The sequence below is a fragment of the Haemaphysalis longicornis genome, unplaced genomic scaffold (genome assembly GCF_048455015.1).
Source record: "Haemaphysalis longicornis isolate Haplotype H1 unplaced genomic scaffold, Haemaphysalis longicornis Haplotype H1 scaffold_7, whole genome shotgun sequence".
Classification (NCBI taxonomy): domain Eukaryota; kingdom Metazoa; phylum Arthropoda; class Arachnida; order Ixodida; family Ixodidae; genus Haemaphysalis; species Haemaphysalis longicornis.
The window spans coordinates 71,939,497-71,964,854 of record NW_027526422.1 but is presented as its reverse complement, the minus strand read 5'-3'; the positions used below and the strand labels follow the sequence as shown (position 1 = coordinate 71,964,854).

General features: G+C 45.7%; 1 protein-coding gene across 1 annotated transcript; it reads right to left on the bottom strand.

Annotated features, from left to right (window-relative positions):
• Positions 1 to 332: 332 nt before the first annotated feature.
• LOC144145925 (TBC1 domain family member 10B-like) lies at positions 333 to 24,723 on the bottom strand. Its single transcript, XM_077677777.1, has 10 exons — positions 24,587 to 24,723; positions 19,481 to 19,765; positions 15,122 to 15,221; positions 14,262 to 14,369; positions 11,682 to 11,788; positions 11,362 to 11,542; positions 8,706 to 8,780; positions 8,272 to 8,386; positions 7,403 to 7,557; positions 333 to 5,129 (listed from the first exon to the last, which is right to left on the bottom strand). Exons 2-10 carry the CDS (start codon positions 19,717 to 19,719, stop codon positions 5,031 to 5,033), a joined length of 1,179 nt encoding a protein of 392 aa, XP_077533903.1. The 5' UTR covers positions 19,720 to 19,765; positions 24,587 to 24,723; the 3' UTR covers positions 333 to 5,030.
• Between the last annotated feature and the right edge of the window lie 635 nt (positions 24,724 to 25,358).

Here is a 25,358-nt window from a genome sequence, read left to right as displayed (position 1 = left end):
CTAATGAGGCAATCTTTCAACTGAACCAAACGTGTGTTTTGTCTGCATGGCCCCCTTAACGCTGCATGTACTGGCTTTTTGGTCGTGTGCACATCAATGGCTATAACTTGTGCTACTATTACAAGGCCTTAATTAACATCTTGGGAGTTGCAAGGCATGAAAAACTTCCTTCTTCTGCGCTCTACAATATGCACAAGGTAGAGCGAATTGGTTTGAAGTTTGGTGAGGTTGGCAAGTTCACCAAAAAAAAGGTAAATTTTTGACGACTTGTTGCCCTGTTGCCAAAACGTGCACCTTTTCCCATGTTCCGGAGAGAGACGAACAGACAAACGAAAAGACAAAAAAAGAGTGTTTTACTGCCGGCATAGCAAACAGAACAGGAGGCACATGGATAATGGTACACAGAGGCATCTACATACAAAAATACTCAGTGCTGTAGACTCTGTACAGGGTGCAACAAGTTGTACCATCGCAAGCAGACTGTCCAGGTGACTCCGATATCATCGTAATACTCTGTGGGACGATGTGCACAGCCTTCGCACGGGCGCAAACATTGCCCGAAAAATGACTCGATATGTGGGTCTTTGTCCAACGTACACAACATTCAGGCATTATTATACTCGAGGAGCTAGAGCAAGAATTAGGCCTCTCTTTGCAGGGTTTTCGTTCTCTTTTGCTTGTCAACTGCTGTGATATGCTGCAGTTACGGTGCTGTTTAGTGTGTTTTTTTTGTGTGTGCGATCGTTAATGCAAAATATTTAACGCCTTTGCTACCGTCAGCACAACATTACGACTATTACTAACCCACACGAATTTTGCTGCTACAAACGAACGATTTCCTCATCTTTACTGGCGTAATTTGGCAATTTTTTCCAGATTTGCAAGTTACAGCTCAATACGCTACAAAGTTGAAAGGTTTAGGTGTTTTCATATTTCAGCTTTGGGCGTATCCCCAGGCAGACCAGTTTATGAACTGTATGTAACATTACACAACAGTTGGTGATGAAAACTGATAGTATTTGCACAAGGAAGCAGGCTTTAACTGCCCCGGTGACTAGGCACACACCAATTCCTGCACGGAGGTTAATTAATAGTTAGTCTAATGGGCATTTGGCTGGACAAAGTACATGCTGTTTAAAAAAAAAAAAAGAAAATTTAACATATTGGGTTATAGATGTTAAGAGCTTCATCCTGGCAACATCATAGCTATTTCCGAACAGCAGGGCCAGGAAACTATATTTACTTTTTTTGTCTTGCAAAATGTGGAGGGCAGAGATAAATGACCAGCACTTCCATTAATGGTCATGCGAGTAAATGTATCACCATTCTTTCCACGAAAACGAGAGAAATTTTCCATTGTCAAGAGCAATGAAGGCCAAAAGATGTCGTAAACTTGTTTTTACAACTCGCAGATGAAACAACGGTGAAATCCGGCTAAGACAGTGCCCCGTTTATGCAGTTCCTGCATTCTACAATCTGCACTTGTCAACTGTTGCCACTCCAACTCTCGATGCACAAGCATGCACTGTTAAAATTACAAGCAGTCACTGCACGCAAAACTGATTGTGCCACCAACCTACAAGCTACTTAGCAGAACTAGGCTCAAAGAGGGAGAATACACTAAGGAGGTCACGTTAAAAAGAAAAATATGAACATAAGCGGAACGACTTAACTACAACTATTAGCGGCATTCAATGCACACCTACGACGACAGCTCCAGGCACCATGCGAATTATCGCGAATGTGATTGTTTTGTAAGTGGAGAGAGAGGAGAGAAGCATAGCGCAACAACAACAACAACAACAAAAAAAAAAAACTGGAATGTATAAACAACGAAAAAGCCTACACACAAAAAAAATACTTGGCTAAATGATTGCTGGTTCCTTTTAAGCCTGCGGAGAAGTGCTGAATTAAATAGGTGGTGCTTCTGCCTTGGAAGGACTAGGCATAAAATGAGTGGTCCTGCCCTCAAAGGAAGGAATCGCTTGATGAAAAACTGGGCCTTTTTTTTTTTTTTTTTCCCTTGCCAACAAGGTCACGCTAGCTCTTATCAACAAGGTTTCAATAGTGGTCTCAAGCTTCTGAGCAGTCCACTGTATTTCTCATTCTTTGCACTTCCGAGTGCTGAAGAAATACGAATTTCACGAAATTTATGACTCAGGGATTAAAAAAGTTTGGTTGAACGATTAACCCAGGAGAAAAACACAAATAAAAAAGAAGAAAAGAGGAAGAATTGCACAAATTATGACTGAACATTTCACGTTAGCAGGTCACTGCAAATAGCTCTTTAAGACATGCGAGAAACGAAACTGTTAATCTTTTCAAAGACCTTTTTTTTGCCAATTTTTTTTCATCCGTAAATCTAATGATCGTGGCAATGCTTTCCAAAAAGTAATTTGAAATTTTATACAGTTAGTAGAATTCACAAGGCATTAAAGCTCACCACTTCAAACAGCTTCAATACTGAACATTCTTCTGCTGGTCTCAACAATAATCCATAAGCCCAGAGGAACATTGAAACACCCACAACATATGATTCCTTTCTTTTACACACATGTGACACAACAAGAACAAAAAAAAAAAAAAAAACAGGCATAATGACTGTGCACATTCTTAAAAAGGTAAGACGTGAATACAACCGAACACAAAATATAAAAGGAAACAAAACCGTATAGAACACAGCATAAACGATGGAAGAGAAAAAAAGATTGCCGTGCTGAAGACAAAGACCAGAACACCAAAGGGCTTTGGTGCTGTGCACTCAAAAAAACAGCCCGCAGCATTACACAAACATCGTAAGCTACATTACACAATGTAAAAGAATACATACATGTAATAATTTATAAACCGAGATTTTCAATGCTGAAAGTAACATTTGTTCGAAAGCAACGCGCCCAAAAGCACAGGACACAACAATTTGCGAGCATCATATGCATCATAAAGCAAATGTCAAACGAAATAGCTGGCACTTATTTCAGTGTCAGGCAAGAACTGATTGAGTGTCGGTTGCAGTCATCAATATCGATCTTAAATACTTCACCAGTGGCATAACCTTTATTAGCCACGATTCAGTTACTTAGTTTTCAATAATGCGGAGCATAAATCAAGGTCTCCTTACACACACATATAGGTGCAAATACACCTAACATGATTGCTGCAAACGAAGAAAGTGACGACTGTACAAGCAAGCCTAGAGTGTGCTTTCTTTCAAGAAAAGATGAAAGGAATGCTGAAATAAGCTTGCTCAACATCACAGAGAAAGCAGCTGAAGGGTGACAAGCTACGGCAGAATTGTTGGAAGAGACGTATACAGCGGAGCAGTTTCACGCAAGCTTCAAATCACTACTGTACACTCGTTGAAGGGAAAGAAGGCAAGAGCACGCCAGCTGCTTTCTCATTTGTACAACTGCATCCATCGTTCTCGTAGCCGTTAACAGTAGGCTACAAACCACGTCGTACCGTAGCCTCGACACTTGCCAAGCCAATCCAAGCGCATTTGTATAGTGCTAGAACGCATTCACAGGTGGCTCTAGTAGGCACCTCAGACGTCGTACATTCTGCTAACTGTTTGGTTCATTCGCAGCTGCCACGTGTTCCGGCTACAAAGTCAGAGCAACAAATAGTCAAGATCGGAAGGTGCCGGTAAACACGCAATTCATTAAGAGCTGGTACAGCTGGTACCTCACCCTTTCAACACCTTTCTCCTACCTGTACCTCGAAAGCAAACTGTTTCCCCTTCCCGCACAAGTGATACAAGACTAGCTCACCTGCTTGCCTCCGCCACAGCCAGACATAAACTTATAATGCTTGGGGAAATACGTACTTGGTCCACTTCACATCATTGGTCACATTTCCTGGCTGTCAGTTACAGTTTCCTAAACTAAAACTCTCCGACATGCTGCTACTCTTTTCAGGCACAGGGAACCTGGGCAGGTGAGTAACCGACGTTGTCAAGATCACGTAGATAAAAACGGCAGCAAAACAGCTCCGTAGATTGGCGTCGCAAGAGTTGACGGCTGTTACCGGTTAGAAGTGTTACCGGTAACATTTACACACTACAACAGCCACTTTGGCAACCCAAGCTCCAATATTTCTGTGCCCTTCTTTGCACAGGTGGTAACTGTTGGTCCCTCAGAGCAATTCCCCGGCCATAACCTGCTGACATCTTAGGGAATGGTGAGACTAACATGAAAGCCAGGATCGTACTGCAATCGCGCAAGCCAACCTATAAGTCAGGCTGCTAGAAGCATGCACGAGAAAGCACCACATCTTTCGTAAACAACTGAAGCACGGCTCACACGTGGTGAACTTTTGTAACGAGCACCGCGAAATGCTCTGCGCTGTGCACTACTGAACAAGCGCCGGTAACAGAACCTGGGAAGGGGTGGATGACAACATGTACACGAGCACCTCCGCAAGCATCGACGCTTTGCATTGCACTTTCGCCGCGCTTAAAAAGATTGTCAAAACTGAATACTGTGTGCCTTTCTAAATTCGCTGTGACTAGACTGGCTGGCTTCTCCGCACAACTTGCTCACAAATGCATACGCCTCAACTACCGAGTACCCACACCCACAAAGTTGGGCGGAGTATCAAAGTCGCGCCTTAGCAGATGTTTCAAAAGAATGAACCAACAACTTTTGATAGAAGTCATGAACAGCACACAACATTGCCTGCCATCTAGAAGAGGCTACAGTGAACTAGCAGACACGGTAAATTATGAAGCACATGGGGCGAAAACTAGCCTGCCAGCTGAGTGCAGTCTGCGTTTTTGCCACGCTGAAGGACATACCTCAGCGAAGCCTACAGCTAAAGTAAGTTAAAACCACAACCCCAATCTTCAAGTGCCGCAGCGACACTAACAGTTTGTCCAAAACACCTGTTTCTTCAACAATGCCGTGCTCAGGTGGTGCAACCGTGATGATCACACTTCCCTTCCCCTTTTACCTGCTCACACGTGGAAGATTTATGAGAGTGGGCTCTGCTGTGTGCGGGAGGGGAGGATGTAGCGGTGATGCGGCCAGCCTCCTCTAGGTCTTCACCTTGGAGAGCTGGGCGAGCCTCCTCTTCGCTATCTGGCGCTGGTGCTCCTTCACCATGTCGTGGCTGGTGATGTCCAGCTGGACCAACTGCAAGGCCAGTGAGGAGGCATCCGTTGCACAATCTTCAATGCGGACGTAAGCACTTGTACTTGTGCGGCGTGACACACAGGGTATTTTGCCTCTGCAGCAATGTGTTCCGGCTACAAACCATACCAGAACCTGACAGTGGCATTCATTTTCTTTTTTTTTTAGGGCCCGGGTAGCCAGTGCAGGCCAGGGTATCCCGGACTAGAGGAAACCCCCCACCAAGCGGGTGCCCAGACAGCAGCACCTAAGGCTCGCATAAATAAAGTTTATTCCTCCTCCTCCTCCTCCCCTGCAACTTTGTGAGTGGCTTGCAATGGACACTGGCCAATCTTTGATCACAATTAGCTGTGTGCTCTCGATAACCCACAGCACAGATAGTGAGTAAGAGAGTAAGTGAGAGACTGAAAAGACATTTATTACATATTGCTGCACTTGAGGTGCCGCTATGAATAAGCATAGGGCTGGTACAGTGGTTTGCAGGGAAGGGGAAAGTGGGAAAGTAGCATATGCAGGGTGCCCCAGCTATCATGCACCAAGATTTTAAAAAGATCGATGACGTTGCTCGAAGGAAAGCTGGCGCATAATGTTTCCAGTACAGGGGAGTAGCGGCTAGTAATTTTTGTGCTAGTGAGATTTATTCAGTCAAGTGTAATTAATTATCTAACTCGAGAAATACTGTCCTAATCAATTAGTGTCAATGAGGCACTTGTAGGCACCCACGAGAGGCATCTAACTATGGTATTTTCAGCGACAAATTAATTGTGTGCTCATTCATTCTCACCGATAAAGAAACTCCGTGAAATATGGAAAAAACCATGTGACGGCGCTCCCACTCGCATCATAAAGCAGCGCCCTCAAATAAGCTGATTGAAAGCAAATACTTTGCCTGCCACACGCCCAAAGAAACAGTGTTTCACCTGATAATAGCATGCATGGAAGAAGCAGCAACAGCAAGTTTTGCGGGGGGCGTGTAGCAGATTATGCAAAACTCTGCCACAATTTCTTTTTTTTAATTTCATTTTGGCTAACTCAGAGGCAGCTCATTCGAGGGCGCTGCTTTATGGTGCCGGCGGGAGCGCCGTCACGTGGTATTTTTCCTATTTCACGGGGTTTCTTTATCAGCGAGAATAAATGAGTATGCAATTAATTCGCCACTGAAAATACCGCAGTTAGATGCCTCTGGTGTGTACCTACAAGTGCCTCGTTGAGACTTTAATGATTAGGGCAGTATTTCTCGAGTTAGGTAATTCATTATACTTAATTGATTAAATCTCGTTAACAAAAAATTACTGGCCGCTGTACTGGCAACATTATGCACTAGCTTTTCTTCGAGTAATGCCATTGATCTTTTTTAAAATCTTGGTGCATTATAGCGGAGACACCCTGTATAGCATAGCACAACTCTCTCTGTGAGAGTAAAGTGCGCACAATTGTGGCGTGTCCCCACTTGATCTGTTAACTGCTCTGGGTCGCTGCAATGGCACAACTGCTTGGGTGTTTTTGCCACGCCAGGATAGCTGGAGGATTATGGAACTCCAGAACAACCTGCTCTACGAGTTTGTGATACGCCACCACACAACTTCTCGCTAGGCAAGCCTCCGATTACCACACGCCCTGTTTTTATGCCTCTGATCTCTACAACTCGTTCCAATGTTACTGCTTGGCGAGTTCCTGTGAAGGATAAAATTGCCAGATTTTTTTTGAGGTACACAAGACCAGCAAGAAACAGTGCGCAGACAGTGCCCGAAGATAGTCTGGTACTCCGGAAATTGTGTTTGGAGCAGCTCTGCTGTGGCGAGTCCTTGATTCCTTGATCTGATCCCATTTGCACACTGCTTCTCATCTAGTGCCTGACTGACTTAATAAATGAGCAAAACTAGGTGAAAAAAATCGAAGAACACCAAAGCACTTCTGATGGATGCTGAACGTCCAGCTGAACACCTGAGACAAGCTTCTGTACCACTTCTGAAGGGCTTTATGTTCGTTTCATTCGAAAGGATTTGCTTCGCAACCCACTTTCGCCTTACGCTTTAGGTTGGCTTCAATCTGTGTCCTACACATTGCACTGCTGCTTGCTCCTGCTGCTGTATATGGGAGGGTTTACGACAGTGGTGGATTTCTCTGCCTACCTGTTCGTTATGGAACACTTCACCACAGAACACTCCAAAGACACTTGATCTAGGAGCAGTTTTGCTGTTACAGATGCCAATATTCACCAAATGGGCTGGCTCGTGCATTAAAAGGGGCTCCCCCAGGAATGGTGGCCCACGTACCTGGGTGACGAGGTAGTCCTCTTGGACAAGCGGCTCGGGCAGAGACCGCAGGGCTTCCAAGGTCTCAAACATGGCCGGGTAGCGCTTGCCCACGTCCCCGCCACCTAGGACGCCCCGGAGTAGCACCAGGGCCACCCGGAACAGCACCTTTACCCCTGGGGTGTAAGAAGAGGCAAGAGGGACAAGCAGCAAGGGGGATCACAAATTTGGCTCAAGGCCTGAGACACCGTCACATTTATCAAGCCACGACACATTTAAAATCGTGTAGCCACAAATTTTTCCCTGTAAGGTGGGGGGTGCTCAGCATCTGTTGCGAAAAATTCAGCGACGACGTCAGCCAGAAGTTCACATATATGCCACGCAGCAAGGTGACATGCCCAAGTGAGCTCAACTTGTTTGCAACTAAGGCCACACTACTCCGCATGGTCTCGCATCATCAAGGTACCCAAGACTGCACCACTGGACGACAACAAAACTAGTACCCTCTCAAAGTGGCACGGCACGAAACTTAGCCTCGCAACAACTTGGGCATATCATTGTGACGGCCAAGTAGGGACAAAACGCGCTTGCACAGTGCCATTTCAGCTACACAAACTGGGGTCCTCATTTACTGCCTCACTTGTGGTTCGCAGTGCTGGGCCAGCCCTGATCGGCACTGGCAATTCACGCCAGTGCTTGCCATACAGCCATACAATTGATGCCCATCAAATATGAATCTAGAATTCCAGGCTGCCAGACCAGTGTGTACGGTATCATTCATGATAGCATACCCTTGACGCTCCACCCTAACCTCAGTGCACAATGCTGGTGGTCTCATTGCGTATACCAGCTACACTTCCCCTCCTCCCCCCACAAAAATGGAGACTTGCCTTCACAGAAAAACACATCCCAGACCCGGAGCACCGTTGACCAGGGTAGCGTGCGACTGTAGGCACACATGAACCACTCCGTCATGTACATGATCGGGTCCACCCGCTGCTTTTTCTGCATTCAAGACAGAGTTGGGGAGGCACTAAATTGAGGCCACTTGGAGAGTAGGTACTCCACAGAGTTCCATATAGTCCTCACGCCCAACCTCTGATGCGAGGCTACACAATGTTAAACATAACACCACAAAAAGACACAAACGCGCACTAACAAAATTCATGGCAGGTGAAATGATACAAAATCAGGCCTAACCACAGGAAGAGAAAGGCAAAAGAAAGAAGGGATAGAAGAGAGAGGAAAGCAAAACAGCAAAACCTCAAAATCTGGACCCAGTGCAGCTCTTTTAAGCAGTCAGTAAACAGCTCGACAGACTCACCAGGTGACGGTATGCTGAAGGGGAAACCCTCTTGAGTAGTGCAAAAAGGATTTCTCCATCCAGCTGCACAGCGTCCTGTAATGCCCCAAAAACAACAACACTGAGCCACTGCCACGCAAGTGACTACGACGCAGTCGGGCATTTGCACGTGCGCTAGTGAAAAAGAGAAGCTTGCTTCCGACACTATGAGCAGCTGACTATGCATTCCGGTGTGCCACAAACAAGAACCAAGCAGTGTTTATAGGAATGTAGGCAACCGAAGTGAAACTCGAGAGTCCTTTTGTTCCTTTGCCTTTTCTTGGATTTTGTCGCACTGGCTGCCGGATGGTTTCTTTCGGCCCAATTTTACTTCCCATTACACAGTAAACTAATACTGACGGATTTTAAAGCAAAATTTTAAGGGTTGTCAAGGACTTTCAAGGTCTAGAAGATAGATTTTCAAGGACCTCATGTTATGTTTTATCTGGAAATATCTGCAACTTTTTCATCACAATGCAAAAGTTGTTTATTGCTCAATACCTCACAACATTAGTGCAATTTAGATAAAAGCTAACGATTTCTTATTTCTTGGGTGGTGGTTAAATGTTTTTCTTGTTTTTTGCTGCTTTTCTCAGCTTGTTTGATTCCAGACGTAGGTAATGCTGCCTACGTCTCCAGCTTTGTTGGCAACAGTATCAGCTGAAAGTATTAACACAGCAACTGTTGCTGCCTTGCTCCTGCAAGCTGCTATTTTTTTATTTCAAATTTTTTGAGTATCTGTTTGCTTCCACGCAAGTAATCACCGCCTTTTAGCACCTTGTCATGGCCTTTTAGCACCAACTCTCCCACTGACGAAATGTATGACGAAACATATTCCCGAATGCTTCACATTTCACGCGAGTCACGTTCATTGGGTCATACACAACTGCTGAGAGGTACCAGGCACGGCGAACTACAACTATGAGCACGTCCAGCATTTGCAGCGCAACAGCAAACGCGAAAGGAGCATATGATGCCACCAAACATGCACTGAGCAAGCGCCCACAGGCTACGACGGATTGTATCCGTCGGATTGAATTGTGTCACGGCATGGATTGGATTGAGAAGGTCCTGCTCCCAATGTTGCTGCCTACTACTGAAAATCTGCTAAATTTGTTGCAATTTTACGCAATACACTAAAACTTGATTGCTGCAATGTTTTGTTACATTGGTTAGCACTCACAATCTATGACAAGCACCTCAAACTCCCGTAAAATCACAGAGCCACAGATTATCGCCGTGAAAATCAAGGGTTTTCAGGGACTGCTAAAAAATTCCAGGACTTTCTCAAGGACTTGAAAATGACACTTCTAAATTTAAGGTTTTCAAGGACCTGTACGAACACTGTACTGCTAGCTCGAACAGAAATCCGATCCAGTGTGTAAAAAATTGACCATCAAAATCACCCACTTTCTCACAAGGCATGCAGAGCATGCAAAATTTTAGTGGTTGAGATTTAAAAAGAGATGTGAATGGACTTCTTATGTGCCTGGCTTCTCACAATAAATGGTTGCTTGACTTACTCTGGAATGCCATGTTCCTGACACCGCTCAAGATGCAGTTACGTTTTCCCCCGCCCTTTCTTCCTTCACAATGACATCGGAATGACAAAACAGGCCCTGGTTGCCCCCATTAAAGGGACATGAAGTGAACAAACAAGCTGCTCTAGATCGATAAATTAGCTCACCGAATATACCACTCTTATGCATACCTTATTTTGAAAAAATAAGGTAGGAAATAGCGAAAATGTGAAGACAGGTGCTGCCACCTCTATTTCTACTGCACAACTTACATCAGAAACGCTTAAATCATTTAACGTGGGCAATGTCTTCCCTGGCTGCCAGTGGATGGCACTACTTGTCTATACTGGGACAGCAGCACCACTTTTCAAGGAAGAGTGTAAGCTACACGAGCAGTTGGTTTGATGACAACATTTGCGGGGCCTCAAAAGGACAATATGTTTTTAAACGACAATTTTAAAGGAAGTCTTCATTGGGCTACTTCAACCTAAAATTTTGGCCGGTCTGTCTCCCTGTCTGTCCCTCGATTCAGTTACCCGGCCAAAGTTAAGGCAGTTGTTGAATGCGACGTTTATACACCCAAAGCCCTATCTAAGCATCTAGATCTGGTGGCAGTGTTCACACTTGTCAACATTGTTGAGCAAAAACAAGATATTACACAGATCTGAGGCACAGCATTAATACATAAGTCATATTTGGAGTGTTCCTTTATTAAAGCATACATGGATGCTTATTTTCCAACAAAACGTCAATACTGATCACAAGTCCCATGAAGGAACATTTTGCTTAGTGGTCCAGACCTGCAAAGGATGTGGGTGTTTAGAAAATCACGACTGATGTGACTGAAGCTGATGTGGAAGTGTTGTATACGGCTGCTTCTATACCACTATACATCACCGCTGCCTCACTTGTCTCCGGTTTATCAAGACACAAACCGCAACTGCAGATGCTCTGTTGGCGTCACATTTGATCAGCATTTGATTAGCGATTTCTCAGCAATCAAGGCACCTTTTGACTCCGAATCAACGCTAAAACGGCTCTGGGAAGCAGGTGAGGCTGTTGTCTGAAGCCAACTTGCTGGCTGCCCCCATTAAGAGCCCCCGTTAAGAGTGCCTCACCAGTCCAGGGCTGTAGTACCCGCGCAGGTACTTGTCACAGAGGGCGGTGAGGCACCAGAAGGCGTGCTCGGCCGGCATGTGCATGAGCAGGACGGCCGCGATGGGCGCCTGGCCCTGGCAGTAGCCCACCGCGGGGTTCAGCACCGAGTAGGCCTTCAGGATGCGGAACAGGTCCTCCTGCCTGCGAGGTGGAGAGGGAGAGGGAGAGAGCACGGCGAGAACTGGCTCGCTTCATTGGGACCAAGACACAGCTTGACGTTGCCACTGTCATATATACAGAGCCAACAAAGCTGCAATCGGCTCTGTCTTGCCCCACTCACCCGTGGCCATGGTCCTTGACGAACATTTCGTGCTGCGGGAACTGCCGGTGCAGGTCCTTCCGGATGTCGTCCACCCACCGGGGATCCCCGGGGTGCTTGTCCAGCTCCTGTGCAGAGAGGCGGCACCACGCTGTTGTTTAGGAACAAGCACACTCGAATGGCCTAAGGATCGCTGGGAAACTTGGGCACAGGATGTTCAAGGGGCCACGAAAACAAAATACATGTTTGGTTCATTAAAAAGAGACTCACTTTTGCCCAATAACAACTTTGCAAAAATAATGGAGCAATTTGCGGCCACCAACCCAAGCCACCAGAAAGAAACGAGACTGGGCAATTGAAGTAGGGCCTCCAGTTCCTTGTGAGCATATCATTTGATTGCTAATGTGCAGTTAGCACACTTATAACTGTGCTTTTAGTGCTTTTCCATACAACGTTACTCCTGCCAATAATACACCTCTACAGCGTTAAATTTGAAAGTTTTTGGTTTTTTTTCTGTAAAAAGATGTCTTTTGCCATTGGAATGGAGCTTAGTGAGTTACCAAAGACAAATTTTTTCAAACTGAGCGAAGTGGTGTTTTGCATACATACATACCGATTTTGGGGCCCACTGAGTGAAACACCAGAAAAGAAACCCAGCAGCTTAGAACACTAAGGAAAGCGTAGGGAAGGTAATTTGGCAGCTTTTTCAGGTAAAGGTAACAATTTGTTAAAATGCTTGGAAAGAAAGTAGAATGAAGAAGAGCCTGCCCAAGTCGCAACCCAGAAAAGAAATGCCAGCGACTGTACGTTTACAATTTTGTCTCCATACTGCACACAGGTAACAAGATCTAATTCCATCAAAAGGCCGCACCAGAGTTCGTCAATTATCAGTTTTGGGCTCACTGCAGACTCCCAGGGAAGCAATCCGGCATTTATCTTTCATTCTATGGCATGGGGAATCGTCGGACTTCCCTCAGACTATCCATGGTGGGTCAGAGACTAAATCCAAGAGCCCCACTGTGCAACTACAGTGGCTAGAATAGGAAAGTGTGATTAGCGGCATGCAGCGCCTATGAGGCGCTTTGAAGCCGCCGATAGGTATCCGCGAGGGGGCGCGCGCGATCATTTACACGTCGCCTGGTGAGGCGCGCGCGGATCGTCTGCAATGCGATTGCTGCTTTGAGCAGAGAGAAGCACCGCTTGTTTCCTGTGCCGTAGCAGGTTTAACTGCCGCCAAAGCAGAGCCACAATTTTGTGCCGGGCCGCTCTACGGTGTACAAGTCCTGCAAAAAGAAACTGTCGTTGTTTGGCGTTCCGAAGAACGCGCGTCTATATTGGCGCAGTGGCGACGAGCAATACCACGTACCGAGAAGCGGCTCAAGGAAAACACCACTGCATGCGAGCTACGCTTCGACGTAAGGTAAACCTCCCGGCACATTGAACATACCGTGAACGGAGAAGCTGTCTCAATCTACAGGGGCAGGCCTCGGTTGCCCCCAGAAGCTGTGCCCACGCAATTTCCCAATCTTCCGAAGTACCAGCCGAAACAACTTCCCCGAGCAGGAAGTGTCAAGCGAGAAGCGCACCCGCGGCCCCACCCAGCAATAAAAACGCTAAGGATGGTGACTCCTCTGTGAGTGCAGAGTTTGAAGAACCCCATGCTCCTTTTCTGTGAAGAACTTGACCTTCGGAAACATGGGGGAAACCACACGCTGGTGGAGTGTTTCGCCCTTCACAGTGGCTTACAGCGTGTGTTGCATTGCGCAGGATAAAGCCAAAGCCCTTCCGCGTACCCTTCCAGACATTGGAAGCATTTACGAAGCAACTGACATACTAACGAAGTCTGCCACTCTCCCCGTCCATGGTCATCAAATTCCTTTTGGTCCTCTAACTGCACTTTATTTACACGAAGGCATTGAAAAAGGAGAAGGCATGCCTTGCCGTGAAAGGAAGAAGTACTTAAAGCTCAATTGCCTCACGTAACAGCAAAATCGAAGGTCGAAAACACTTTTCCGAAGACAATTCGAGAAAAAATGCTTGAATTTGTTCACACAACCAAAAAGAGAACTAGCAGCGAAAGGCAAGGCCCATTGAGCAAAGAAAGTTGATGGCTTCGAGACATTGCAATTTTAAACGAATCATGAGAAATTCATCAAAAGTGAGCAGTTTTTGTCTGTCTGTCTGTAACGAGCACGTCGAAAATAAAATGCGTATTTACCAGTTACCAGTCCACAATTATCTGATTTGCATTTCATAAGTGTCCGAGACAGCCGGCTATATTCGGCTGTCAAAGCGCGTCCAGTCGGTTGTAAACTTCGATTGTAGTAGTTGTTAAAAAAACGACGTTCATTGCATCTCAATTTGCGCGAGCACGTTGAAAAGCTCTCAAAAGAGGCTTTCTCGATGTGGTGCTGCGCGCGAATACATTCATACTCCATATTCCGTAGCCGTCGCAACAAACATGTAAGCGTGTGACAGCGCCACCTGGAATTTCCTTCCAAAAGCGTCACGCGGGAGAGGGCACGGTCATCACACTTTCCTATTCTAGCCACTGTAGTGCAACAACAGATTTCTTTTGCTGGCCACATGTAATTTACTCACCGCAAACTTCCCCGGGTAGCTCTCCATCAGGAACCGCCCCCCGCATAGGTTCTGCCAGGCGCTTGCGCGCATCGATGACGGGATGCCTTTCCGACACCGATCTCGCACCTGCGGGCACATCGCTAATCCTGCAGATTCCCGTCAACTTTCCCAAACTGTACAAACACAACATTTCGGGAACGTCAACTCTTGCAAGGCCGCAACCTACCCACTGTGAAGTACAGTGCTCCTTCAGGAAAAAACGTACGAGCACTGGTTTCTTACCCATCAGCATGCATGCGAGGCTTGGAAGGGTAAAGCACTGCGTCACTAACCAAGCCTTTCCCCTTTTATCGTGAACTTTGCCCCATGCTCAGTTTCAGCCTACATTTTTGCAACATTCAGCTTGCTCCAATAAGCACGAATTGGGCTAGCAATATACAGTAATCTGGAAAAACCAACTACCCCCGACATATCAGGATAGATAAAACTGCTCAAATCAGTTTTAACAACTTGTGCTTCCAGTTCCCTAGATGCAATTACCCCACTATTACTGATAAGCCTCACACTACATAAAAAAAAATATTACCAGTAAGCAAAGACTGAGTGCTAACACGTGTGCCACTTCAAGCTCCTGAGCTACTGTTTTAGTGCACACTTGCGTCACTAGCCATAAATTACGAGACCTGTGAAAAATGTTTAAAGTGTCTTATGTGCAGCTTTACAACATTCAACTGTTGCTACCAAAAAAAAAAAGGAAAAGAAGGGGTGAACAGTGCAAAAAATTCTATCACTGCCTGGCTTCAATACACACAAATGACGCACACAGGCATACAAAAAGGCGTTTGCACGGGCTAAGGAAGACCTGTGCAAGCCCCCACCTTCTTGAAGTGTTTCGTCATGTATCGTTCCCAGTTCTCCAGCATGTCTCTCCACTTAAGCTCCCGCTTCCACTGGACCTGCAGTGGTACACGACGATTCCTGCGGGCAACGGACCAAACGCTTAGGTGACACGCAACGCTCACCGACAAAAACACGCTGATAAGCAAACTGCTGGGTCAAATGACTGTCTTGTTATCCACGTGTTCACGAAACATGCACACAAACAACAATAAATAGCACCATCAATGTCGCGCATACACGGGACAGTTTCATTAACTTTGAAGCATTGTTCATTTCATCCGTGGTCAACAAACTGAGCAATGAAAGGTTATTTATCAGAAATAATTACCTGAACAATGACAGCTCATTTTAAAGGAGTAATTACACTGTAAAAAGGGAGCCATTGCACCATAAATATTGCCTACATTTTTGGGGGGCACACTATGTAACGTACTGTGTGCTGACCTGTGCTAACCTGTTTTCGCGTCCTATTTGTACCAGGCCCAAACAATTGGTGCTCTACAGCTGTCCTGCAAACTTCAGGTAAGCCATAAAAAGAAATAAGAGTGGCCTATCAATCATGGAGTGTTGCTGGGATTAATTAAAAAAAAAAGAAAACACCCAGGTAAACATTCTCAGCTGCAACAACTGCATTTTGCTATGAACCAAATTAGAAAGCATCTTTCTTCCGACATGACACTAGGTTACTCCTGTTGAGGTATTAAGAGTGAAAACTCTACGAAAGAGGGAATCTCGGGACTTTCCTTAGCAGCTTGCCCAAGCGTGCATTATCCCTGTAAGCATAATTTCAGCTGGTGTTGTCTTTACTGACACAATATATTGGTCGGAGAGCTAAAGAGGTCCTGAAGGCCTCTTTTCAGCCAAGAAAATCCTTCGCACCCAAAGAAAACGCAGAGCGCTTTAGTACACACACATTTCATCAGTGGACCCTTTCAAAGTGAAGTGACTGTACTGCTCACCATGCTATGGGAGCAAGGTTGATTGGGTGTGCTCTAAAAAACAAAATTGGCGCCGCTGGCATCAGTGGTGCAAGGCTGGAGAAACAGCAGAGCAAGTGGCCCCCCTCCCTTCGTCGGAGACCCAGCTGTTGCAGTTCGCATTTATTTGCGAACTTGCCACTGACAGTTCTCCTTGACTGGCAGGCCTGGATCATTTCGCCCACAGGCTTTGACATCTCCCCCGATGTGGACCACGGTAGAACGCCCTAGAACCTGTGGCAACCGGCTTCACGACACCTGTGGCAACCGGCGTCTCTGCTCCCCACTAAGCCCACGAGTGAACTGGGGAGAACAGCACGCGAGAGATCATGCCACGAACATTGGGCAGAGTGTTCACGAAGGTCAAGCTGGCTGATGCCACATGCTCTTCATCAGACACACACACGTGCACTCAGGATTTTTTAGTTGTTGTTTCATAAAAAAAAAAAAAAAAGAAACAGCTCTGCTGTCAAAACTCCTGCTGACGCTGACAACATCAACAACGGCATTGCTTGATGCTAACAAGACAAGAGAAGTAGAAAATTTGCTCCTGAATGGCCCTCAAAATGTTTTTTTTGCCCTCATTCCCCAAATACGTCGTGTGTAGTGTAACCATTTATATCCCCATGTGTTTGCCTCATTAAGGCACGAACGTTTGTTTTGCTGCTTCTAATTGCTAAGTGCGTCATGCTTTTGGCATGTTGGCAAACTTAGTTTGCATCCTGAGTGGCACAATCACTCAACTGCGAGAAGTGTAGAACGAAGGGCATGCATGTATAATAGCCTAATCCGTTATGCATACTTATGAGGGTTAAACAAAGCATTCTGTATCTGTAACTACCGTAAAGTTCTGAGAGAACACCCTCCCCTGAACTAACGCCCACTCCCTTAATGAGTAAAATATTCAATTTACAAAAATACCCCAAACTAGCCCACCCCCCAAATTAGACAACTTTAGCGCTGATGAGTCAACAAAATAAACGCGAACCATCTAGTCATGTGTCGATGGGGTCATTAATTTGTCCTATCCACCTTTGACCCAAAGTTCGCCCATTTCGTATTTTTCTTGATATCTCTGCTGTTTCGGTAGGTGGTGCTGCCATTTTTTTGTATTTTTTTCACACCTGACCCGAAAGTTCCCTCACCCCCTATTTTTCAGTTGATATCTCTGTACTTTGGGTGGGCATTCTTTCTGAACTTTACGGTATGTTTATCAACCTCTACTTAATGATGCATGGCCAATCCAGACAATCAATCTTTCAAAGGCAGTGTACAATTCTTTCTTTTTTGATTCACGTAAACCAATTTCTTCATTAAACAAAGGTTCTGAAACTCAGCAGCACCGAAAGCACAATAGGTGCTCACAATGGACTGATTAGATCCCCCGTATCACTGCAGATACATTGAATGCAATGAATGGCCATGGGAGAAGATTTCAATGACGACTTTGCATGTGTGAACCCTGTGCTGTGCACAGGTAGTACCGCCAACATCCTCTGCAATTGAAAATGCTTGCATGCATTCCGTTTTTAACCTTTGACGCTGCAAAAAGCCAATTATACAACACTACAGCCCTAACGTGTAGTGCTACTGTGCGCCTCGAACCACTATATTGTATGCAAAAAAGTGAAAGGTCTGTTGCATCAACAGCACTCCGTGTGAAAAGGCTTCCTAATGGTCATGCACGGATAAGGTGAATCAGTGCTACTTTCCTTTTTTTAATTAACTGCAGCGGCCGAAACCACCAGGTGTAAAGTGCGAGAAAAGCAGTGCAGTAAAAGCTGTAAGCACGTACCATTTAAGCCACTCTGTATCATAAAGTACAACAGCCTTTTCAAACCTCCACGTTCCCAAAATGTTTAACGACACAGTACAGTCCGAACTTGTTATAACGAAGAAGGGTATTGGGGCAGTAAATTTGTTCGTTATATCCGATATTCGTTGTAACGGTAGCGGTAACAATCGGCTCCAACAAATTAGAAAATTGGCTCACGCAAAAATCCTAGATACTAAAATGCATAATTCTATGCTTCAAACACGCTATGAACAAGGTAATCCTTATCTGTCTCTTTGTGGCATTTTAAACTAAATGGACTGGAACATGACAACGCGAAGTTACAACAGAACGAAGCTCATTTGTCAAAAAAACAGGCCCGCGTTCTTACTTATTTGAAGAAGGATGTGATCTTTGTCTGGTGGCTTTTCACAGCCCAGCAGGGTGAAGTTTTCCACAAAGTCTACGCATGAAAGGTCCTTTTCGACTGTAGTTTACAAACTGTTACCTTCGAATTTCCTTCTTTTTACTTTTTAAAGGAGCCATGAAGACAAAATACAAGTTAGGTTTATTAGAAAGACTGCTTAGTCCCGATAACAATGATACCAATATCATCGCAATCTTCGAACAAATAGCGGAGATATTAAAGAAAACGTGTGAAGCAGTCGCGACCCACTAGCCAATTTGCCGCAACTTTTCTATGACGTCACAGAACCTTGTTTGTGCGATTGGCGGCCGCCTAACTGACCTGTCGCGACGACACATGACTGGACGCCTGTAATGGGGCCTCTAGTTCCATTTGACCGCATCACTTGAATGCTAACGTGCAGTTAACGCACTGAAAATTGTTTTATTGTTGGCCCATATGACGTCATTCTTGCTCATAACACGTCACTGTGGCGCAAAATTTGAAAGTTTTTAAATACTTTTGCTTTTTTTTCGTTATAAAGACATCTTTTGCGGCTCTAACGGAGGTGAGTGAGATACTGAATCCTAGTTCTTTCAAATTAAACGAAGTTGTATTTTCTCTTCATGGCTCCTTTAAAGCTCGCTTTTGAGTTTCAAGCCCCATGCAAACCAGCTATTTTTTCGTTATAGCCGATATCGCGCGCAGCTCTCGCAGTTTCAGTTTCGTTATAAAAAGAATAAGTGTCATTGAAATAAAGCGTGACCAACCAAAGTTCGCATTTAGATTGCTGTAGCCGATAATTCGCTATATCAGTATTCATTACACCGAGGTTCAACTGTACTGTGTACAATCTTTGTCAAAATTTTCAAGGTCTTGCCACCAGTTAAAGTAATGGTTCAAGCAAGTGACTCTACTATTTTGTGAATGTAAGAAGAAAAGGTGTTTTTGCTGGCTTAGAAGTGTCTCACTTGAAAGGTAATCTCCAATTTTGATTTTTTTTCTTTTTTGTGGCCTCCTAACTTTTGTCAGGGCCTAGAAACTTTTGACAAAGAATGTACCTGTGCATCACTAAAGTTTGGGCACAGATGAATAGTTGAGCAAACTAGGCAACATTCAATCATAGCCAACCACTTTCATTTGTACTCGTCCATAATTGACTGTGGCAGCGCACACTCACAGTCCGGGCTGGGTGTACTGCGATCCGCCCAGGAAGCCGTACTTGTCCGGCACGGCCTCGGAGGGCGCCTCGGAGCTGAGCGAGCCATTGCGTGGCCGGCAGCCGACCAGGCTGGTGGCCGTGCTGTCCATGGTGACGTCGCTGCCTGCGTCCTCGTCCTCCTCTCCACGGGCGCCACCGTTCCAGGCGCCACCCCAGCGGCCGCCGTCCTCCTCACCCAGCGGCCCTCGGCTGGCCATGCCACCCTTCGCTCGGCCCGGTCAGCTGCTCAGCGTCGCTGCAGACCTGTTGGTCCGTCACCCGACATTAGAATGGCAGCATGGTCCACCCCAGGTGGAAATGGGCCACTGAAATCAGCAGGCCCCAGCTGGGGACGAGCTGGTCCCGTCACAGGAACAACCGGTTCCAACTGAGACCAACAGTCGACCAGCTGGGAATCCACTGGTACCAACTGGCATGGGCTGGTACAAAAGTCTCTCCAGTTACCTCTGCTCCCCTTCCCTTAGGTCATGCTAAGAGCCTTCAGAATGTTGAACAGAAGGGAAGGTGAGGATTAAAAATGCAGTGCTCAACAAATTTGCAACCAAGTTGGTTTAGACAAAAGGCTATCAAAAGAGACCAGAAACTGATTGCCCCCGAAAAAATGCATTTCAATGTGAATTATGTTTCACACAAGGGAGCTGCGAACTTTCCAACGTATGTTCATTATATATGATAGCGTCTCATCTGCACATCAGCGCCTGATCAGCTATGACTGATTGATCATGCCAATGCGGTGGCTGTCCCCTACGGAGACCTAGGCCCTGGGCTCCATTCGGGCTTGGCATCGTACGGAGACCTAGACCCTGGGCTGCATTCGGAAGTGGCATTAATTTTCTCCCATGACAGACACTTAAACCACCACCACCACATGCCATTTTTAAATTTTTTTCACAGAAGGTGATATGTAGATGCGCGCAGTGCAAAGCTGAGCATATGCGCATCGTGAAACCAACCCTGCCATTTCCAGCCCCCCTCAGCAGTTTCAAACTGGCAAAAAGAACACTCGTGGCTGCGGTCTGGTGGAGAAGTCGGATGAATGCAGACGCAGCCCCACTACCACACAAGCTGATTAGACTCGCAGCAAACCTTCATCTGCGCTCAGCAAAAAAATGCAGGACACCTCATGTTCATCGGGAGTGGGAAGCCGGTCTCAATCTAGCCTAGTAAATCTAAGGACAAGCACAGAAATGCGATGCATGGCTTTCCTGCATGACCTCAAGAACAGCAGCAGTGTCAGGTTACTGCACATCACAACTGGGCACAGCACAGAGGTACTTGCTCCAGACGCAGAAAGGGATCTTAGTGAGATGTACCACATCAGGTATGCTCTGTGTGTAAGTGCGTATGCCCGTTCCTTGCAGTCACATTCACAATTCTAACCAAGTCATTCGAAAGAGAAATTAGCCCCGCAACACTTCCACCCAAAGTTTTCTTTGCTGCAAAGCGGACTCTCGTGGATCAATTCAATGGAATGGCCACCTATGTCGAACAACACCTTGTAAGTTGTTTCATTAAGAGGTTAGGGACCAAAGCACTCTTGTAACAGAATTCCCGATAAATTGAAAAATTAAACTATCTTGGTGCAAGCTCGAGTTATGCTGACACCTCCAGGTTAGCCGTAAACGTTGTTCCTGACCATGAGTTGTGCGAGATGTACTGCTTGAGCACCAATGCGCTCATAAGTGCGACACTATTTGCACATAACGAGGCAATGCAGACAAAATACAAGTTTGTTTTATTCAAAATAACTTGTGTTTTAAAGTGCCCCCATCACTTGCCCGGCAGCAAGTGGCGCTTTATTCACTGAGAAATTAATCAACTTAAGTTAAAATTTTGATTCTACCGCCAAATCGTGTTTTATGACATCTGCCATGACGTCACAAGGATGGGTCTTCAAGCGAACTTCAAGTGCGCTGCAGCAGACTGCAGAGCCTTGCTTACTGTCAGTCTCCTAGATGGTGCCACCATACTGCTTTGCACCAATGTCCGCCATCGCTTTGTTTTTGACTGTATTTGTACCTGGCTTTTTTTTTGTAACGGTAGGTAGCAGTCGTTTCGTGAAACATGAGGTATGTTTGACAAATAGAGTCATGTATGACAATGTCGCTTACGCCAATCAGCCAGTGTCGTGTGAGACAACCCCAAAGCGCCTCACTGCTGTGCAGCTATAACAAGCATAGTGCGCACAGTACCAACAGCAGTATGCACTTCCATTGTTTACCCCACCATTCTTAGTGCTATAAAATGAATATGCATTACACTCAAGCGAAAATAGCTCGTTCTGCTAGCTTACAAGCACTGCCTAACTTGCATTTGCTTTTGTCGGCCTCAGCCAATCGCACAGCTGTGCATATGACGTCATAGAAATGAGCTAGTGAGACACGTGGCCATTCCCTTTTTTTCTCAATTATATAACTATTTGAATGAAGTTTATGTTAAAAGTGGTGTCAGTATGATTCTAACGAGGCAATCTTTCGAATGAACCAAACTTTTGTTACGTCTGCATGGCCCTTTAAGGTTAGGTGAACATGGTTCACCTTATAGTCTGTACCAGCAAACCATAACAAATTTACTGAAGAGCAAGTCTAAGCAAACCCCGAAACCGAACGAAATAATATTGGTTTCAATTTAGAAATGAAGACAGATTCTAACAAATGGTGGGCTCATAACTGTGACTGAGGCCCTCAACTTCGTTTCAAATCCTTTCTACAAATTTCAAACTTTCCATACCTTGACTTCATCGCTCACTAAACTCAACAAGTGTCGGTGGAGAAAAATAGAAGACGCCGGCCCCGTCGGAAGAACTATGTAATGACATTTTGATTCAATGTAGGGTTTAACGCGCCGACGCAACGCAGGCGATGAGGCGCGTCACAGTGGAGGGCTCCGGAGTAATTTTGACCACCTGGGGATCTTTAACGTGCGCCGAAATCTTGTACACATGGGCGTTTTTGCTTTTCGCCTCCATCAGGAAAGCGGCCGCCGCGGCCGGGAATCGAACTCGCGACCTCGTGCTCAGCAGCGCAACGCCTTAGCCACTGAGCCACCGCGGCGGCTTGTAGTGACATTTTGGCCCCCTGAATGAGAACCTTAATAAGAATACAATCATGTCTCCTGTTCAGGGGGCCGAAACATCATTACATAGTTTTGGTCTCTTGCAGTTGCCGTGTTTAATTATTTTTTCAATGATCCCTCCAGACCAGACGGGCTTCCACCAAAGCTTCGATTTCATCAACAGGTGTAAAATTACGATATCTGTGAATATTTACCTGACATAGCCAGCAGAACTGCCTACATATGTTTTAATTTAAATGCCTGAACAAAACCCTTTAAACACTTTCGCAATGCGTGCCATGCTGAAACTCTTTGATAGCATCGTTGGGTCCGCCTGAGCATGAAGCTTTTTTTTTTAATGACAATTTCATACCGTAAAATTTGAGACGGCAATTGCACCGCGATTTAAAAATGGCCCGATATAAAATTTGATAGGGTGACTTCACAGCTATTGTCAGTCACTAGATACAGCATCGCAAATTTAAAATGCTGAATTTTTCACGTTACGTTATGGTCAACATCCCAGCAGCCTAATTTGAACCACACGATTGCTGTAATCAGATGTGAATTTATTCCTTCCCACGCAGTTTGACTCCTTTCATTCAGCTTAGTCCTTCATTCCTTTTTTTTCTTGCGTTTTAATTTTTGCTTGATGCAGAGCCGATGTTCAACTAAGGATTACTAGTGAAAGCATTACATTGGTTGAGGTGAAACGAATAAAAAGCCTTGCGCTGTTTTCGAACTTTGCGCTGAAAATTCTTGCCTCTGTGAGCCAGCAACCTTTCCTGCGAGTGCAAATGCTGCGGGTATTTCTTAGGTTTTCAGTGAAAAATCTTCTCTCTGCCCGTAGACTAGGCGACACTCGCTATTGAAGAGGCCTATTGTTATCTGTACAATAAATAATGAACATACCTGTTAAGAGAAACAAACAAAAAGAAGTTTTGAAAGAGGTCTAGAACCTTTGCAAATAGATGGGAAATGACCGCAGCTGTTCGAGTATGAAGCGATGTCTCGCATTTGATACACCACGATATTTTCTCACTCTATGAACGCAGACAATCACCTTACGACGGCTTGCGCTGCTACAAGTTCCGTGAAGCTGTGCGTTGATGAGCGCATTCGTGCGCAAGTTTCTTTACTCGCCATGGGCGCGCAGGTGTACTCCCGAGCGCATCTGCTTTTTTTTTTTTTTTTTTTTTTGCTCTCCTTCTTCCGGTTTATTCGCGGCGATCGCCATCTGTTTATCTTCAGGGTATTATTGCAACCCGGAGCGCACATCCGGTACTCGTCGTGCTGGGCGCACCCCCCAATGCACCTTTGTAAATGTTCTGACGTGCTACAGCGCGTCACAATCCAAGCGCAAGATAATCAGACCGTAACCTTTGAAGAGAAAGCTACGGCAACAAGACCGCAAAAGATGAAGTAACTGTGGCGCAACAACACCTCGATCAAACGCGTATAATAACAAAAAAAAAAACAGTGAACGAATCACTGGCTGCCTATTAAATGCGGTAACTCCCTGACGTTAGGTACGCCACTGCAACTTCGGCCGGCAGAAGGGGGAAAAAAACGGCACCCGCTTTTCTGCGCTGAAAGATCGTGACGCAGCTGTTCGCAAAACGACGCTTTTCTAAAGCAGATCGGATCGGGTATACCTGTTTCAGGGGTAGTATTGCGCAGCGCGTCCGTTAGTTCAACACCGAACGTCTGATTGAGACAACTGAGGTAACACCGTTATGTAGCAAGAGAGCCTCGCTCGAACTGTGCTCGTGAGTTGCCGTTGACGGGCCCGAAGACAGCGCAGACGTAGGCGACAATAAGCTCCGAAACAACTCCGTACGTAGAGCTCCGTGCATAAACGTGACCATGAAAAGACAATCTGCTCCACCAATTAATGCTGCTCCCAATAAAATGAGTCCGGAAGCAGGTAGCAGGTAGCAGCGCATCCCGCACGACGGGCGGATCGTGCGTTTGTACGGAAAGGTTGGCACAATTTAGAATGGCACTCACATATTTAGGCTCCAGGTATTTTTGGTTGATCGTGCGTCGAGTCGTGCAGCGACAAATTCGGCAAACTATACTTCCGCGAGCCACTCCGGACGGACAAACAAGCACGGATGATCTACTTAAGCAAGAAGCAAAAAAAAGAAGACAACAGTGAAGCGCGATGCGCTGGCGATGGGTGCTCAAAACGTGACAAGAGCATTGAGTAAAAAAATAATTCTCCTCTGGAAATAAAACTACACCTAAATAATACACGCACTTAGGTTTTTATTGCTAAAATACTAAGGTTTTTGTTCGTAGTGCAAGTTATTTCCCCGTCAGCAGTCAAACCTTGAGGCGCGCGAAGTTTGAATAGTTGTGTTTGAACTTTGAGCCTTCTTGAAATATCGAGGCTTCGCAACTTAGCAAGTACATTTCCGCGAAGCGCCAACAGATCTGGTAAAACCGCAGCATACCTACAAGAGGACTTATGGCTTGATTTTAAACTAAAAATTAGTTTTTGGAACAAGTTTTCATGGCGGTTTTCGATCGGCCGAGCGATTACCGGTTCCGCCTTAACACCCGCATGCATGCATTCGACGTCTTTTAGGGGCGAAGCTCCTAAAGCCATGGGTCTGTCCATCCCTTGTGTCTCGTGGTACGTGACCGCCGCATGCTTTCGGAGATGTCGCAAAGTGGGCCGCGTTGCACGCGCAAGAACCGGCTGCAACCGGTAGCGCAAACTCGGCACCGGGAGCGCGAGCTTGTCTGTGTTCGCCAACGGAAGCGCGAGCGCACG

Bases quoted from the DNA above. Each gene is read 5' to 3' on its own strand.
- LOC144145925 (XM_077677777.1), bottom strand. From the start codon at position 19,719: ATGGCCAGCCGAGGGCCGCTGGGTGAGGAGGACGGCGGCCGCTGGGGT. The intron at 15,222-19,480 runs GTGAGTGTGCGC...CGTTGCCCGCAG, and splicing joins CAGTACACCCAGCCCGGACT to GAATCGTCGTGTACCACTGC. The intron at 8,781-11,361 runs GTGAGGCACTCT...GGGGCATTACAG, and splicing joins GGTACTACAGCCCTGGACTG to GACGCTGTGCAGCTGGATGG.